Raw genomic sequence first — 16,405 nt, forward strand, 5'->3', positions numbered from 1 at the left:
TGTCATCACATTGGGTTCAGTATTAATTAAATTTTAATACATAACTTAGTGACTATGTGTTTAGATATTAACTCTGCATGATAAATCAGAGCCAACTGAGTCTTAGATATAGGTAGTCTTTTAGAACCATGATACTTATTATCAGCTAAGGATTCTTGGAACTTTAGACTTCAGGTCAAATTCATTTGTACAATAACAAACATGGTAATGTTCTTTTAACATGACTTTTATTTTTAAACAAATTTTATATAGTGCCAAAACATTTAAAATATGTAATAAACATTAACGCATTCATATTGTTGGTAGTATTTTTTTCCCTTTTAACTCTGACTTGCAGGTGAAAATGGAAAGTTGCCAATAGTACCCTTGAAAAACTGTCATTTAGCTGCTTGGATCTTCAATAATCAACTATCGAGGTAGAGGAGGGGTAGGTGACCCAAGGGAAAATGGAGGTGAGGGAGAACAGTAGGAGAAAGAGGGAAATTAGAATTTGTGAGTGGCCATTTGATTTGGCCAGTTCCTTGTACTACCAGAGACACATTCTTCCATTTCCATTGTTGGGTCTACTTGGGACTTTTGTGATTGGGCACAACCTATCATATTGAGTTTGATAAATTCAAAAGTCAAAAAGTTAAAAAAAAAGTTGGCAAATATGACTACACTAATTCCCATAAGTTTTAGTTTCTTTTTTTTTTTTTTAATTCTATCACAAATAAAGTCAAAAGAAAAATTAGGTGACAAGCAGTATTATCCACAGGGGTAATATCTTTAATTTGTAAAGAGGTTTTATAAGTCAGTAAGCAAATACCCATGGCATCCAATCCCATCACTTCATGGCAAATAGATGGGGAAACAATGGAAAAAGTGAGAGACTTAATTTTTTTGGGCTCCAAAATCACTGCAGATGGTGACTACAGCCATGAAATTAAAAGATGCTCACTCCTTGGAAGAAAAGCTATGACAAAAATAGACAGTATATTAAAAAGCAGAGATGTTACTTTACCAACAAATATCCATCTAGTCAAACCTATGGTTTTTCCAGTAGTCATGTATGGATGTGAGAGTGGGACTATAAAGAAAGCTGAGTGCCAAAGAATTGATGCTTTTGAACTGTGGTGTTGGAGAAGTCCCTTGGACTGCAGGGAGATCCAACCAGTCCATCCTACAGGAAATCAGTCTTGAATATTTATTGGAAGGACTGAGGCTGAAGTTGAAGCTCCAGTACTTTGACCATCTGATGCGAAGAACTGACTCATTTGAAAAGACCCTGATGCTGGGAGAGACTGAAGGGAGGAGGAGAAGGGGAGGACAGAGGATGAGATGCTTGCATGGCATCACCGACTCAGTGGACATGAGTTTTTGCCATAGCTTGCAATAGCAATATGTCTGCTATTCCTGAATAAAACCATTTTTCTGGTTAAGGTAACTGCCTGCTTTATCTTAAAGGTTGGCATGACTTATGGTTTTGTTTTATTTTTAAAGATTAAACTGGAAAAAGTCAATGGTAAAAGTTGAGATCATCAGAAGATCTTGAAACTTTTGAGGAGAAAAATGATGATGGTTTAGACAGGGGAGTTAAAATGAATATAATTTAACAAACTGGGAACATTTTGGAAGAATACAAAGTAGTATGTAGAAAAAAACTAACGAAAAAGAAAGAACTAAGTTTCTGGCTGAAAATGCTGAGGCAAAAGAAATGCCATTAGCTGGGGATGGGGCTGAGTGAAGGAGGAATAGGTTTGGAAACAGAAGAACTGAAATATCTGTGAAATATTAAAGAGAAAGATATCAAGAAGGAAGCTGGTCTATCAGCAGAGAATTCAGAGAAACCTGGGCTTCTTTATTGGCTCATCAAGTTTCCCTTTCTTGCTGTCACCTGCTCTTCTCTGCAGACTTCAGTCCTTTCACTGCTCTGAGACCTCTTTCCACAAAATCCAAAAGCAAACTACTTGCATATCTAAGCAGTTTCACCCACTGTATGCCCAAATGAACCTTCTGATTCTAATGTATGGTTAAGTAATGAGCAAAGACAATTAAAATATTGGATTTTGAGGGGTAGCTTATTATAAGGTATGGAGTTTGAAAAACTTCATCATAGATATTTCCATAAAAAGAAAAAAGTAAAGGATTAAAGTAAAGACTCTAATTCTCTTAGGCCCTTTGCCTGATTTATATTTCTTATGAAACATATTCCTGCTCTGGGCATTTGGGCTAGTGTTTGCAATGGCACCCCACTCCAGTACTCTTGCCTGGAAAATCCCATGGATGGAGGAGCCTGGTAGGCTGCAGTCCATGGGGTCGCTAAGAGTCTGGCACGACTGAGCGACTTCACTTTCACTTTTCACTTTCATGCATTGCAGAAGGAAATGGCAACCCGCTCCGGTGTTCTTGCCTGGAGAATCCCAGGGATAGGGGAGCCTGGTGGGCTGGCGTCTATGGGGTCGCACAGAGTTGGACACGACTGAAGTGACTTAGCAGCAGCTTACTGCCTTAGTCACTTTAAACAAGAGGGAAAAAGGCACATGGAGGGAGACAGGTTGTTAAACAAAAGTAGCTGGTGTTGCAAGTTCCTAGATCACTACATTTCCCTCTTGTGATACGTACTTTGCTTTCAATTATAGACAAATAACTTAAATGTTTTTATTATCTTGTTTTTGAGAAAAACAACTCGAAGTGTGTTAATAATTCCCACAGCAAGATGACCTCACTTAATAAAGGAAGTTTTTTTAATGGGCTATTGCAGTCCATGGGATTGGTTATCTGAGATTTGGGGGCATGTAGTATAGTATTCAAATATTGTCTTATGGGCTCTTGTGACTCAATCTTTTTTTAAAAAAAGACAATTGGTTTTGGAGGTTTCTTTTCTTCAACCTATTATTGCTCCCCTGTGATTTCTCTCAAAACTGGCATGCAGAATTTAATCACATGAAGCAAAAAATTAAATATAGATATTAACATTCAGAGTTAAAGGGATTCTGGGCTAAAGTAATTATAGAATTGAGATGAGAAGATTCTGTAACAGCCTATATGGGACAAGAATCTGAAAAAGAATGGATATATGTATATGTAGAATTGAATCACTTTGCTATACACCTGAGACTAACACAATATTGTAAGTCAACTATACTCCAATAGAAGGAAGGAAGGAAGGAAAGTCGCTCAGTCGTGTCCGACTCTTTGCGACCCCATGGACTGTAGCCTACCAGGCTTCTCAGTCCATGGGATTTTTCAGGCAAGAGTACTGGAGTGGGGTGCCATTTCCTTTGCCAGGGGATCTTCCCAACCCAGGGATCGAACCTGGGTCTCCTGCATTGTAGGCAGACGCTTTACCCACTGAGCCACCAGGGAAGTTATAAAAGAATTAAATTAAAAAAAGAACTTGGAGTTTGTATATGAGATTCTAAAATCTGAAATAAAACATTAGACTTATCTGATTATTGTCACTGCTAACACATTGAGGGACTGAAGCACCCAGGTGAAGGTAAGCATATTGCTAAATTATTTTGAAAAAATAGATATGGTGGTAGAGAATAGAATGGGGCAAAAGTTGTCATTTTAATAACCCAATAGATTTTGCATTTATCACTTTGAAAACTCTTGTCAAGCCTTGTATATACATTGATACACTATAGGAAGATGTTTTAAAAGGCATAAGTTTCTATGAATAATACAAAAAAGTAATTAGTAATTTTTATATTTTAAAATGCTCTCAATATGTGGATGTCTTACCTTGAATAAATAATACAGTATATCTCATGCAGCTGTCACTGAATGTGATGACAGACACAGAAACATTTTCTCAGATTCTAAGATCTGGCCATAAACTTCATTTCAAGGGTTCTTACAATAAATCACAGATCATTTCAATTTTATTTTGAGTGACACAATTATCACCATGTATTTACATAAAAATATAAATTGCTTTTCAAATTCTGTGTATAGAAGTATATATATAGAATTTGGAATGCAATTTTATTTCTATATTTCTTTTTAGAAAACAGAAAAGACTAGGTTTTTAGTGTGTGTTCATATTTTAAGACAGAATTTACAGCTTTCTAAAACTGTTTAAGCCTATGAGTCAGAATATTGTTCAAAAAAGTCAATTATGCCAATTTCATAGTAAGGTTAAAAGCTAAGTTTCCATTATTTAATTTCTAATAAACCAACCCAAATTATACTGATGTTTTTCAAGAGAATGCTTATTTCACATAAACAATTGTTTGCACATGTTTGCTGTTCCTTTTGTCTGAAGTAGATTTCCTCAAGGCTTGCTCTTCATTTTCTTTAGTTGGTGCTGAAATGTAACCTGCCCAGTTAGGCTTTTACGACCACTTGCTTAGTCCAAATTCCTTTACCCTGCTTTATTTCCTCTGAAGCACTTGTCACTAAATGACATAATATATATTTTATCTCCATTGCCTCTGCCAGTCCCATAGTTTCTTTAGCATACAACCAAACGAAGGTAGGACATTTTTCCCCTCCCTTTTTTTCCCCATTGCTTTGCCTCCAGAGCCCATGGAGGTTGCATGGTGCAGAGCAGGCAATTTGTATTATTTGTTGAGTTGATTAATATATAAATTATGTTTTCAGTTAACTTTGGAAAAACATTTTTGTTATTGTGATAAACTCATCAGAGAAAGAAGAGATTAAAAAATGACCAGCAAAGATAAGTGGTACAAATATGTTTAAATAACAAACATATCATAGTAATTAAATTACATTCAGTTCCATCTTTGAAGTGCTTTGAAAGTCTGATTAAATAATATTATATTCAACTGCTGTGAAAAGTAGATCACACTGAAACATGTATAATATCATATAAGAAACGAATCGCCAGTTTAGGTTCGATGCAGGATACAGGATGCTTGGGGCTGGGATGACCCAGAGAGATGGTATGGGGAGGGAGTTGGGAGGGGGATTCAGGATTGGGAATATGTGTATACCCGTGGTGGATTCATGTTGATGTATGGCAAAACCAATACAATATTGTAAAGTAAAATAAAATAAAATAAAATCTGAAAAAAAAGGAGATCATATGGAGAGAAATAAAGAGTGATTGAAAAGAACATATGCTTCTGAGATTCTAGGAAGATATTTTGACTACTAAATCATGTAAAACTCAAATTGTTTTAATATAGAAAAGTGAAAGTAATTTGTCACTCATAGTAGTTTAACTTGTTACAAATTAATTTCTCTCTTTTATTATCACTGCAGATTTTCTCAAATGCATGGAAACATCTCACTTATTTCTCCAATGTCATTGCTAAAGTAACTGGTCTGATTTTCATCTGTTTGCACTTGGCCTAAATTTCTTGTCCCTCCAAGATTCTGTAAAAGGCATCAGATTCATCTTTTGAATTTGTAATCTGAATGTGTAAGTATGGTACATGGGACTTTCAAAGTGCTATTGAGATCTTGCACACTTCTATAAAAAGTATATTGGTATATAATATCAAATCAAATTTTCCTTTCCTTCCATATTGACTTATCTATTAGATAAATCTGTTATCTTGGTCCATCTTTTATCTAGCCAATCCATAAATGCAAAAGTAAATGACAATTTTTATAGTTATGTAACACAAGGAAAATATAAATTCCTAGAAATAATAGTAATAATACCCTTATTTGTCATTATTTTTTTAATAAATAATTATTTTTTCTTCCCCTTAGCTAACTTGAGCAGCCCAGATTCATTTAATGGATGGAGCAATAAGTCAGTGGTTACTGAATTCATTCTGTTGGGCCTGTCTAGCTCTCGGGAACTCCAGCTCTTCCTTTTCTGTATCTTCTCTGTGTTTTATGGTGCTGCAGTGATGGGAAACATTCTTATCATTCTCACAGTGATTACAGACTCTCGATTGCATTCTCCGATGTACTTTCTTCTTAGCAATCTCTCCTTCATTGATATATGTCAGGCTACATTTGCCACTCCCAAGATGATTGCAGATTTCCTCAGTGAACACAAGACCATCACTTTCAAGGGATGCATGTCACAGATTTTTTTCTTGCATGTTTTTGGGGGCAGTGAGATGGTACTTCTTGTTGCCATGGCCTATGACAGATATATCGCTATATGCAAACCTCTGCATTACATGACCATCATGAGCCGAAGAACGTGCACTGTCCTGGTGGGGGTCTCCTGGGCCACTGGCATCTTGCACTCAGCCAGTCACCTGGTATTCACAATAGATCTTCCATTCTGTGGACCCAACAAGGTAGACAATTTCTTTTGCGATCTCCCCCTCGTGATTAAACTTGCCTGCTTGGACACCTATGTTTTTGAGATACTGGTGCTCACAAATAGTGGCCTGTTGTCACTTATCTGTTTTCTCCTTTTGCTCATTTCTTACACTATCATCCTTGCTACTGTCCATCGCCAAGCCTCTGGTGGGACATCCAGGGCACTTTCCACTCTGTCCGCCCACATTACTGTTGTAGTTCTGTTCTTTGGCCCGTTAATCTTTATCTACATTTGGCCCTTTGAAAGCTTCACAATTGATAAATTCATCTCTGTGTTTTTTACTGTATTCACTCCTCTTCTTAACCCTATGATTTATACTCTAAGGAATAAAGATGTAAAGGAAGCCATGAAGAAACTAAGGAACCAACATGTGGGTTCCAAGGAAGCCTTTTAGACAACTGTGATGAAGCAACACAAGTCCTTTCTTCTTGCTCTTTGTAATGCCCATGTATAGTTGTTATCATTGTGTTTCTATCATAATCAGTCTTCCCGGTTATAGGACCTGAATTGGTCACTCTAAAGTTGGCAAATGCATTGCAGAACCTCATATTATGTTACCAGTTTTGATATTCTGTGGCTCACTTCATCTTCCCTGAAATAGTAACTGTGCTCTGCTGTGCTTAGTTGCTCAGTCGTATCTGACTCTTTGTGACCCCATGGACTGTAGCCTGCCAGGCTCCTCTGATTCTTCAGGCCAGAATACTGGAGTGGGTTGCCATGCCCTCCTTCAGGGGATCTTCCCAGCCCAGGTATTGAACCCAGGTCTCCCACATTGCAGGCAGATTCTTTACTGTCTAAGCCATGAGGGAAGCCCCCAAACAGTAACTAAATATATTAAAATTTATAATTTCCCTTATATAGGTCTTGTTAAAAAATCTTGCAGCTTTTTAAAGATATCTCCATATTAAATCAGATTAGCAAACACATCTAACTTGACTGGAGTAGCATAGAAAGCAATTTAGTGCTAAAAACAGAAATTGCTTTGACATTACAGGCTAAATGAAAACTACTTTCATAAATTATAGTTCATAACTATTTCAGCTAATAACTTGATTCCTATAAGTAGCTGCAAATATTCCACATTCATAAATTAGGCAATACTGTTCATAAATTTTAAATTATGTTTATTAATTATGTTAAATTTTAAATACCCCAAATACTATAGTATCAATGATAGGACTGAGTTTTGATGCTCTGATTTTGAAACAAATAACATATCAATAGTATCACCAAGGCCATAATTCAAACTATGAGTAGTCTTATGCTTTCTGGGACAACTGTCATAGCACTTTACAGATTTTATTTATATCATTGATAATAAACCTACCAGCTAAAAATGATTACAGGATATCTAAATAGACAGTGATGTTGCTTAATTCACGTGAGAGTTTAAATTTCAAAATAGTCACAGAAAGCACACATATTAGTAATTATGAAATTTATCTCACACTTAAAAAAAAATTAAGTGATATTTCAGAAACATCTCACCAAATCAGGGAATGACCAGGATAAAGAAGGTGAGCACAATTTATTCAGCCCCTTATTAATCACAGATCTATCACTGTTATCACCACATCACTGGTTCATGCCAGGAGGTGTTTATTCTGTTTGTGTTAGCTTTAAATCCAAATGTCACTTTTTAACTGAAGATGTAATTGTGTTTTTGTTTTTATTACTTAGATTGTAAGACAATTACTGTTCTATTACCATATTTATCAATATACAAAAAGTTTAACATGTAAGCACATGCAGTAAGTGCCATAAGAAGGATATAATATTCAAAACAGTGATTTTCAGGTAAGTTATACTGTTGTTTGATACAGTTGAGGCATTTGGAGTGATGAAATAGGAAACTAGTGGAAAGCTAGTTTGTCCTTACCTCAGTCATATCTTTGATACATTGTACCCTGCAGCAATCTGATCTCTTTATCACATTTGTTGTCCACATGTGAGGGTGTGAGGTTACTTCATTGGATATCACTTTAATAAATTTAAATTTATTTAAAACAGGCTATATGAATATTATTCAAATGAGAAACGACAGCTTTTACAAAAGAGGCAAAATTCCTTGTTTAGTAAAAGATTTCAGATGAAGTCAAGATATCTATTAGAAAGTTCATTACTAGATAATAGAGGCAAGTAATGCAAGTAATGGATATAACAGACATTGCAAACATATGTTTATAATGGGATGTTATAAATGTATGCAGTGTTAATAATTTCAGTGTGGTAATGTTCAGCTTTGTTCAATTCAGTGCAGCTCACTACTTTTCAGCAATTTTTTACTTAATTTATGCAGATGTTGTGGACAGAGGAGACCAAGAAAGAACTTTGACCTCATATAAATGACTGAATATTAAGGGAACAAAGACTCACAGAACTTACTCTGTATTCGAATTGCAGAAGGGTATGACCAGCAGAGCACATTTTGCTGTCCAACCACCAGAAAATCTCATAATTGATACCAATTTAATGAATTGCCCTAGTGCAAGTTTTGGCCCACAGACTTACAGACTCAGAAATGCCAATTTGTTGATAATTGCAAGAAACTTGGGGGAATTTGTCAAGTTCCACTGAAATTGTAATTATAAAACAAATCAGATAGTCACAGCATTGTGATTAGAATAGATATCAAATTATCAGTGCTTTTGGTGAACCTATGTTGGTTACTTGATTGACACAAGATCATCATACTCTGATAACCCAACAGGGAAACACCACCTGAACAATGCTGGGGTGGGCACTGTTCTAATTTGCCTTGGTGACTCCCTCTCTTATTTTTCTATATATTCAGGGCTGCATATAGTCTTTTTCAGGATGTGTTAAAACCTCTCACCAGATTAAAGTCAAAATTTACTGGCCTAAGAGTCACTGTAATTGAATTGAAGAGAATTGACATATGTTCTATCCATTATGTATGCTTATAAAACCTAATTCTCAAATAATAACCATATTTTACTATTGCTAAACACTCATGAGTCATATATCATAGGCAGCAAATTTCATGAAAAGCTATGCAAATGATAAACACAAACAGAAAAAAAGTTAATCTGTTAGGTAGTAAAAATATGATTTGAAACAAGAGAGAAGTGTTATGTTCTCTGTTATACTGATAAGGACTAAAATAAGACTGAAAATTTGGAAATGTGGAAGTTCTATTCAGTCAAATATTACTGATAAATTTTTAGAAAGCAACCTGATATATTTATCAAAATATGTCTGTATTCATAACTGAATAAATTTATCTAGGCATCTTCTATCTTGAGTAATTAAACTCCCAATCCTCAAGCACAAAATTAAATATTTATAAACATTATACATTATGGACTCTAGAAAATAGAGTCCCCATTAAGAACTGGATAAAGCTAGTCATAAAGAAAATATAAATTTTGACTCCTTTCATGCAAGAATGCCATTGAAGACAGAGATTGATATTTTTTCCCCTTTCTGGAAGAACATTCCTCCACCCAATGGAACCAGAATAAACTTCATTCTAAAATTTGACAAGCATCATTATAAGGGAATATTTTAAGTGAATTTCACTCAAAAAAGAAGTATAAAAAATTCCTTTAAAAACAGCAATACAAATTCAAGAATATATAAAGACAGGAAGCAAAAGTGATGATCTAGTTAAGATACCCAGAAATATAATATTGGTTTGAACTTTGACTATCATTCAATATAATTCACTGTACTAACAAAATACAAGAAAATAAACATATGATTATCTCAATATATGGGAAAAGTCTTTAATAACAGTCATTGTTGAAAAACAAAACTTTCATTAACTAAGAACAGAAAAAATATCTATGGCTGAAAACTTCAATATGAGGCACAAAGAACATAATAGTACCTATAAATAGAATTGTTATCTACTAAACTGAAATGCTAGTTCAGAAAACAAAACAATGTCAACAAAAAGTTTTAAAAAAATTTATAAACAAGAAGTAGAAGGAGGTGGGATTCACAGCAAATTGAATTCAGATAAACTTTAGAGGTTAACTAAGTGAGTAGAAAAAATCCACCCTAAAACATTTAAAAACTGCAACCTGGAGAACTTTACACTAAGTGCAATCAACCAGACACAGAAGAATAAATATTACTTGGTATCACTTATACAAGAAATCTAAAATAGTCAAAATCATAGAAAATCTCATAGAAGCAGAGAGTAGCAGTTGCCTGATGAAAAGGAAAGCAAGGAAATACTAGTTTAGTAGTTTCTATTATAAGATTAAAAGCTCTGGAGTTCTAATATTCATCATGGTGACTATAGTAAACAAAACTGTATTTTACACTTGAAATTTGTTTAGAGAGTATATCTTATGTTGAATGTTATTACAAAAGAAGCAACAACAATAGAAAGGAAACTTTCAGAAGTAGCAGATATGTTTGTGACACACATTGTGGGGACAATCTCACAAGTGTATAATTATCTTCAGATTCAGGAAATTATATAAATTAAAAATGTTCAGCTTTTGTATGTCAGTCATACATCAATAAAATGTTTCTTAAAAAGTTAAAGCTCCACATCTAACAAAAAATTAGAGCATGACAAAGTAAATGATATAACATTTAGTGAATATTTGAAATAAAAACATTAGATATAAAAAAGAAGTGTACTTATATGATAAGATGTTACAGTATCATTTAATAAAGTGAAAGATAAAAAGTATAGATCAATTAAAAGGTAAAATAAACCCAACAGAAAAAATAGAAAACTAAAAAAAGAAAAATCCAATAGAGGAAAGAATGAGTAGGAAAAATGAGCAGATATTGATAAAATAAAGGGCTTCCCTTGTGGCTCAGCTGGTAAAGAATCCACCTGCAATGCGAGAGACCTGGGTTTGATCCCTGGGTTGGGAAGATCCCTTGAAGAAAGGAAAGATTACCCACCCCGGTATTCTGGCCTGGAGAATTCTTGGGGTCGCAAAGATAAAATAAATAGAAAAAAACCAGCAAGATAGTAGATATACAGTCATTAAAGTAATTACATGTGAATGGTCTAAGGACTTCACTAAGAAACAGATACTGTCAAGATGAACCACAAGCAAGAACCAGCTATTTGCTGTGTATAAGGAATCAACTTTAAATATAAAGACATAGACTGCTTAAAATAAAAGGATGGAGAAAAGACATACAATGCAAACAGTAATTATAAGGGAACCAAAGAGATCAAATCAATATCTGACTCTGACGACTTCAGAACAAGGAATATTACTGAGAATAAATAGAGATATGCTGTGATAGTTAAGAATTTAATCCATCAAGAAGGCATAGTGATCCTAATCTACTCACACCTGATTGATAAGCTTTTATTCAATACATTGAGCCAAACATTTCTTCTAAATGTATTTATTTATTTGTTTGTTTTTGTGTAGCAGAGTTTTATTAAAGTAAGAAAAGGGACAGGGAAAGCTTCTGACAAAGACATCAGGAGGGGGGCAGAGAATGACCTTTGCTAGTCTAGCACTGAAATTAGCTATTCAGTTCAGTTCAGTAGCTCAGTCGTGTCCGACTCTGTGACCCCATGAATCGCAGCACACCAGGCCTCCCTGTCAATCACCAACTCCCAGAGTTCACTCAGATTCACGTCCATTGAGTCAGTGATGTCATCTAGCCATCTCATCCTCTGTCGTCCCCTTCTCCTCCTGTCCCCAATCCCTCCCAACATCAGAGTCTTTTCCAATGACTCAACATGAGGTGGTCAAAGTACTGGAGTTTCAGCTTTAGCATCAGTCCCTCCAAAGAAATCCCAGGGCTGCTCTCCTTCAGAATGGACTGGTTGGATCTCCTTGCAGTCCAAGGGACTCTCAAGAGTCTTCTCCAATACCACAGTTCAAAAGCATCAATTCCTCGGTGCTCAGCTTTATTTATAGTTCAACTCTCACATCCATACACGACTACTGGAAGAACCATAGCCTTGACTAGATGGACCTTTGTTGGTAAAGTAATGTCTCTGCTTTTTAATATGTTGTCTAGGTTGGTCATAGCTTTTCTTCCAAGGAGTAAGGGTCTTTTAATTTCATGGCAGCATCACCACCTGCAGTGATTTTGGAGGCCCCCAAAATAAAGCATCTCATTGTTTCCATTGTTCCACATCTATTTGTCATGAAGTGATGAAACCAGATGCCATGAAGTGATGAGACCAGAAGCCATGATCTTAGTTTTCTGAATGTTGAGCTTTAAGCCAACTTTTTCACTCTCCTCTTTCACCCACATAAAAAGGCTCTTTAGTTCCACTTCACTTTCTGCCATAAAGGTGGTGTCATCTGCATATCTGAGGTTATTGATATTTCTCCTTGCAGTCTTGATTCTAGCTTGTGCTTCACCCAGTCCAGTATTTCTCATGATGTACTTGGCATATAAGTTAAATAAGCAGGATAACAATATACAGCCTTGACGTACTCCTTTCCCAATTTGGAACCAGTCTGCTGTTCCATGTCCAGTTCTAACTGTTGCTTCTTGACCTGCATACAGATTTCTCAGGAGGCAGGTCAGGTGATCCGGTATTCCCATCTCTTGAAGAATTTTCCACAGTTTATTGTGATCCACACAGTCAAAGGTTTTGGCATACTCAATAAAGCAGAAGTAGATGTTTTTCTGGAACTCTCTTGCCTTTTCTATGATGCAACAGATGTTGGCAATTTGATCTCTGGTTCCTCTGCCTTTTCTAAAACCAGCTTGAGCATCTGGAAGTTCATGGTTCACATACTATAGAAGCCTGGCTTGAGGAATTTTGAGCATTAGTTTGCTAGTGTGTGAGATGAGAGCAATTGTGTGGTAGTTTGAGCATTCTTTGGCATTGCTTTTCTTTGGGGTTAGAATGAAAACTGACCATTTCCAGTTCTGTGGCCACTGCTGAGTTTTCCAAATTTGCTGGCATATTGAGTGCAGCACTTTCACAGCATCATCTTTTAGGACTTGAAATAGCTCAGCTGGAATTCCATCACCTCTGCTAACTTTGTTCATAGTGATTCTTCCTAAGGCCCACTTGACTTTGCATTCTAGAATGTCTGGCTCTAGGTGTGTGATCACATCATTGTGATTATATGGGTTGTGAAGGTCTTTTTTTATATAGTTCTTCTGTGTATTCTTGCCACCTCTTCTTAATATCTTCTGCTTCTGTCAGGTCCACACCATTTCTGTCCTTTATTGAGCCCATCTTTGCATGAAATGTTCCCTTGGTATCTCTAATTTTCTTGAAGAGATTAGGCTATGTTCTCTCCCTATTGTTTGATCTGAGGCCAAACTATGGTGGAGGTAATGAAGATAATATTGACCTCCCTCAAAAGGTCCCATGCAGGCACTGCTGCGTGCAGTGCCCCCAAGCCTTCAGCAGGCCACCACTGACCCTGAGACTCCTGGCCACTCAAGGGCAAGAAGTTTTTCAGGAAGGAGAAACTGTCCTCAAGCAGGATACATTGTTGTTGTGTAATCCTTAGAACAGAGTTCAAACTGAGTTGTTTGTTTTGTAATCATCAGATTTGAGCTTAAAGAAAAACAAGTTTTATGTGACTAAGGAATGTAGAAGAAAAAAAGATGTTTGTCCTTTCCTCCTCCTTGAGAATTCCAGACCATTCTCTCTGCTTCAAGAGCCGCAGACCCTTTTCTCATCCTCCGGGAACCCTGGACTTCTTATCAACCTGCCTAAGAATTGACTCTCTCATTCCCCCCTTTTCTTTTAGGAGAATTATCTTGCCAAGGGAAAGGGGCATCATTTTCATTCCATAACTACTTCCTGCTGCAATAGGGTGCTGTCCCTAAATTGTTGAGGCAACATATTTTCCTAACCCTCTTGAGGGTTTCTGCTCCAGAGGCCTCAAGTAAGAGTTGGAGGAGTCTGTGGTGCTCATAGGAGCCTGAACAACCAATCATTTGTAACTTAAAAGATTTCAAATGGTTAAAAACAAATCCAGTTACACAGTTACAGACGCAGGCAGCAAAGACAGAGCAATTAGAATTATTACGATTAAAATAGTTTTCCACCATGGGGAGCTTCTTAATGTTTCCCAAAGTGAGGTGACTGAGGCTTCAGGAGAATCCATAGCCTGAATCATCTTGTTCATGTGTTTAGTAAAGTTAGTAACATTAGTACTCATATTGGGCATGAATAATGGCACAAGCTCCTCCTTGTGCAGCCCTTAGAATATCTAAGGCCAATCTGTTTTGTAAAACTGCCTTTCTAATTTGTATCTGTTCAGCATCAAGGGCTGAAATTTAGTCACAGCATCAACTCATGGCATAACATCTGATCTGTAGTTCCCAGAGATGGAACGAATATTGCAGCCAGATAATCATACCAGTGAAATACATATCTTGCCCAATTAGTTTTAAGATGTGGCAGATAAGTAGGCTTCTCTGGAAGCTCTGAAACTACGAAGAGTAAAAGCTAGACCTAGGGTGCATCTCCCTATCCAGCCAGGGGGAAGCCACACCCATAGGTAAGAATTTCATATTCAGTAGGTCCCATTTGGTGCAAGCCAGCATGACTGAGGGATCCAGTCCCAATCATTGCCTGGCCAGGCAAAAGGAGGACTTGAGCTGGGATTGGAAAACAGGAATGATTACATTGCATATTTCTTGAGGCAAAAATCCCAATTGTTTCTAATCTTTATAATTAAGTTGTCAGCTAACTTCTGGGGATGGCTCTATTTGTTCCCAGCATATGGGAGCATTAGATAATAGATGTCCCTTTTTAGGAGTTAGCCCTATGACCTCATCCCATATTTGATAAACATCAGGTAGAAAACCACCAGATCTAGACTCTTTTACCTTCTTAAGTGCAGCAAAATAGTCATTAAACCAAGACAATGTATAGTCAAAGTTGAAAGTCACATTATGTCCATAGTTAAGATACAATATGTTACACCAGTCCATCTTAAGAGTGTTAGATGTCATCACAGAGTTGAAGAAAGTCCTTCCCTTGAAGCAGAGAAACCCATCATGGGAGGCCTTCAACTGATGAGGAGGGGAGTGCTCCGCAGACCCAGCAATTACATTGATTGTGGAATGCAGCGTAGGAATGAGCCCAGGACAGGAAGGCATTGTCTTGAGGGTCAAACTGCAGACTCAGGACTTTTGGAGTCAGCAGAAGCAAGCCTACATAGATTCTCAGGCCCATCTTGGTTCCTGGCTCAAACAGTGGCTAGTTTGACTCAAAGCCTGGGTCAGAAGTTAACCTCCCAGTAATGTCTGTTGAAAAGCTAAAAGCTGAGTCACATAGTTAATTTTAATGCCTCAGGATCTATGACAATATCTGTGCATTAAAACAATCTGTCATAGAGACAGTACCTTCTTCTTAGCGGCAGTTCAAGTCCTTATTAAAGCTATGGGTAGAAGCTTTAAACCAACTGTCTTGTGTTTCCTGAGTTAGCTTACACAGATGCCTCTTAATAATGTCATTAGCCTTTTCAACTTTTTCTGAAGATTGGGGTCTCCAGGAACAGTGTAAGTGATATTCTATTCCTAGAGCTTTCAACACCCCTTGAATTACAGCAGCTTTAAAAGTGGAGCATTGTTGCTCTGAACTTTAGAGTTTAAGATCCTACTTACATCATAAGAAGTCAGTACAGTAAAATTTTGCCCATTAATAAACTTATGAGCTTTCAGTTCAGTTCAGTTCAGTCGCTCAGTCGTGCCCGACTCTTTGCGACCCCATGAATCACAGAACGCCAGGCCTCCCTGTCCATCACCATCTCCCAGAGTTCACTCAAACTCACGTCCATCGAGTTGGTGATGCCATCCAGCCATCTCATCCTCTGTCATCCCCTTCTCCTCCTGCCCCCAATCCCTCCCAGCATCAGAGTCTTTTCCTTTTTTTTATTTTTATTTTTACTTTATTTTGCTTTCCAATACTGTATTGGTTTTGCCATACATTGACATGAATCTGGCACGGAGTGAAGTAAGCCAGAAAGAGTCTTTTCCAATGAGTCAACTCTTCGCATGAGGTGGCCAAAGTACTGGAGTTTCAGCTTTAGCATCATTCCTTCCAAAGAAATCCCAGGGCTGATCTCCTTCAGAATGGACTGGTTGGATCTCCTTGCAGTCCAAGGGACTCTCAAGAGTCTTCTCCAACACCACAGTTCAAAAGCATCAATTTTTCAGCGCTCAGCTTTCTTAACAGTCCAACTCTCACATCCATACATGACCACTGGAAAAACCATA

General features: G+C 36.8%; 1 protein-coding gene and 1 non-coding gene across 2 annotated transcripts; one reads left to right on the top strand and one right to left on the bottom strand.

The window, feature by feature from the left end:
- Nucleotides 1-3,276: 3,276 nt before the first annotated feature.
- On the bottom strand, nucleotides 3,277-3,348 carry TRNAC-ACA (transfer RNA cysteine (anticodon ACA)). The gene has a single exon. It is a non-coding gene; the product is annotated as a tRNA-Cys (tRNA).
- Nucleotides 3,349-5,254: 1,906 nt separating this feature from the next.
- LOC128053959 (olfactory receptor 4K1-like) lies at nucleotides 5,255-6,635 on the top strand. Its single transcript, XM_052646472.1, has 2 exons — nucleotides 5,255-5,268; nucleotides 5,708-6,635. The coding sequence occupies exons 1-2, from the start codon at nucleotides 5,255-5,257 to the stop codon at nucleotides 6,633-6,635; spliced, it is 942 nt and encodes a 313-aa protein (XP_052502432.1).
- Nucleotides 6,636-16,405: the final 9,770 nt, after the last annotated feature.

This window comes from Budorcas taxicolor, chromosome 10, assembly GCF_023091745.1.
Source record: "Budorcas taxicolor isolate Tak-1 chromosome 10, Takin1.1, whole genome shotgun sequence".
Lineage (NCBI taxonomy): Eukaryota > Metazoa > Chordata > Mammalia > Artiodactyla > Bovidae > Budorcas > Budorcas taxicolor.